This window comes from Pteropus vampyrus, unplaced genomic scaffold (genome assembly GCF_000151845.1).
Source record: "Pteropus vampyrus isolate Shadow unplaced genomic scaffold, Pvam_2.0 Scaffold44, whole genome shotgun sequence".
Classification (NCBI taxonomy): domain Eukaryota; kingdom Metazoa; phylum Chordata; class Mammalia; order Chiroptera; family Pteropodidae; genus Pteropus; species Pteropus vampyrus.
Window position 1 is genome coordinate 2,945,604 of NW_011888825.1, and position 2,594 is coordinate 2,948,197.

General features: G+C 44.8%; 1 protein-coding gene across 1 annotated transcript; it reads right to left on the reverse strand.

Annotated features, from left to right (window-relative positions):
- Positions 1–976: 976 nt before the first annotated feature.
- Positions 977–1,387, reverse strand: PIRT (phosphoinositide interacting regulator of transient receptor potential channels). The gene has a single exon (XM_011359131.2). It carries the CDS (start codon positions 1,385–1,387, stop codon positions 977–979), a length of 411 nt encoding a protein of 136 aa, XP_011357433.2.
- Positions 1,388–2,594: the final 1,207 nt, after the last annotated feature.

Here is a 2,594-nt window from a genome sequence, read left to right on the forward strand (position 1 = left end):
GCAAAGGAGAGCAGGAGTTAGAATTTTCAAAAGTGAATTCCATCTCTGGAAACCTACAGGCTATTCAAATGTGAAATTTAATAGTCTTGGTTTTGATTCTTGATGGAAGTAAAGGAGAGGGCAATCTTATAGAATCTCTCTACAGCTCTCCATCTTGGTGTTCTAGAATCAAAGCTAAAGGCAAAGAGGAAGTTAGGGCAACGTGCAATTGTCATTGGCTAGCTGGCAAGTTCAGAGGGCAGAGTAGTCAAGGAGGAGTTAGAAGGTCAAGAGGACTGCCTCTGGTATAAATAGTATATAACTGAGAACTGAACTTCCTTGGCTGGCTGACTCCCGGAGCTATGTCCAGGAATATGCCTTCTTGGAAAGTGTCTTTTCCATCGCCCTTCACCGTTTACTTTTTGGAATGTTTGATACTTGTGACTTGTCTGGTATCTTGCAACGCATCAGTCTCTCACCCACAAAGGAAGCTGGGCTGGCAAACTCAGTGGGTCAGAAGTCAGCCCTTCCTCCCCTCTGTGAAGAACCTCTGTGGATCAATTTGGTTCTAGAAGGATGCGAATGTGGAATCCAGCTCAGGCACTCAGATTTGTAAACATGAGGTTCTCCTTGGGGCACAGCCTACCCCAAGAAATTTCCCAACATGCATAGTACTTGGCAGAAAGAGTTAGATGAGTGATGTCTGGATGCATGACAGGGAATGAAAGCCATGTACGGGGATGGCTGTGGCCAGGATCTAAGGGAAGCATCAGTAATAACAAAGACTAAATGAGATACATTCAGCAATATGCCCTAGCTGCATAGAGGGTGGAGCCTTGAGCTCTCTCTTTCCCACAGGTACGAGAAGAGGGTTTGCCTGGATCATTTTTATGGCAAGCCCCACCATCAAGGAGACGGGAGGTTGGATGTTGTTCATCAGATCTCCTTCTCCTGGTTGAGGTGGCAGGGGATGGGGGTACAGAAGATGAGGCCGCCATCAACGATTTAAGAAGAAGGACTTGAGAGTCTGGAAGAACATTGACTTCTGTCTCTGCTTCTGTTTCTTTTTGATGATGGGTACCCACACCAGCCCACACACCATCATCATGAGTCCCAGGGACAGGAAGGCAGGCCCTATCATCTTAAGGACCTTAAGTTTTATCTCACCCAGGTTCAGGGTGTAGGCCAAGCAGGTGATGGCTACGCCGAAGAGGAGGATGGCACCGCCCACGGACATGATGACGATGGGCTTGCGGTAGATTTCCCAGTTACTTCTGGGAGTAGTGGTCCAGACAGACTCACTTCTGGAGCTAATACACAGGGAGCTGGCAGTCTGGCTGGGCAGCAGATCCTTGGATTCTGGAGACTTCTCATCGACCTCCAGTACTTTGGGGAGAGCCTCCATCATCACAGCTCCTCGGGACTGGGCACCTGGTACCCACAACAGTTAGAAGCAAGGGCTAAGCCGAAGGAATTCTCAAACAGCCTTCCTGTTCTCAGCATGCGTCAACTCCAGCCTGGCTCTCAGTGGAAGGTAATACCGAGTTTTAGTGCTGAAGCAAAAAGGAAAATTAGATGAGATCCACATAAATAAGAAACCATTTGAGCTGATATGTTTTTACTTGTAAAAGATAAATATTATCTCATATTTATTTGATATTTAAAACAGAGAACAGTGGTGCCCTTTAAGCAAACAAATAAAATCTAGAGTTTATTAAATGACATCTTATTTTCAGATTCAGTTGCTTTCTAGCTGTGTGACTTTGAGTGGGTTACTTAATGTCTTGTACCTTAGTTTTCTTGCCATAAAATGCGATAATACTACTACCTGTAGGCTTTTCAGAAGGGTTAAAAGAGTTAAGACACATAATGCATTGGAACAATGTCTAGCATATTGCCAACACTCCATAAATGGTATCATTTGCCCATTAGGGTAGTGATACTTTATACATAAACTTGTGTATGTGTGCACACTGTGTGCCAGGCACTGCACTAAACACTTCCTTCATCAAACTGAAACCTCACAATATCCTTGTGAATTAAGCATTAGTCCTATTTTACAGATGAGAAAGCTAAGGCTTCGAGAAGTGAAGCAATTTGCCACAAGGTAATAAACTGCAACAGGATGGATTTGAACCCAGTGTGCCCTTCTCTTAAAACACCAGGCTATGTATGAGCCAGACAACATCTTTTAGTGCAGCCTGGGATTTTATATGCTTTGTAGCACAGGACAGTGATGCTTCAGGTTCAGAGTGTGATCTAATATCTAAATGCCTCTTTCCCCACCCCACCATATAAATTACATCAGATTCCCACCTTCCCATTCTTTGGCCTGTAAGTGTATGGAGTCAAGCCCAACTGTCTATTCCAGTTTCTCACCTAGAGCCTGGCTGTGTACCCCTCAGTCACCAGAGTGCTCTCATCCCCTGGTCCCCACGCAGAGGAGGCAGATGGTCACTTGTGCAGAGCAATTTCAGATCTGCTGATTGGCACTACTTCTTTGCCAAATAGTCCACCAAAGCCTTGCTGGCTCAAATACCTTTAAGGTGGGATTAAAACTTTACTTTCCATAATCAGAAATGTGGGTTCAAGTGCAAATGCCTATGTATTTGCAA

Excerpts from the sequence above, each read along its gene's own strand:
- PIRT (XM_011359131.2), bottom strand. The coding sequence starts at position 1,387 with ATGATGGAGGCTCTCCCCAAAGTACTGGAGGTCGATGAGAAGTCTCCA.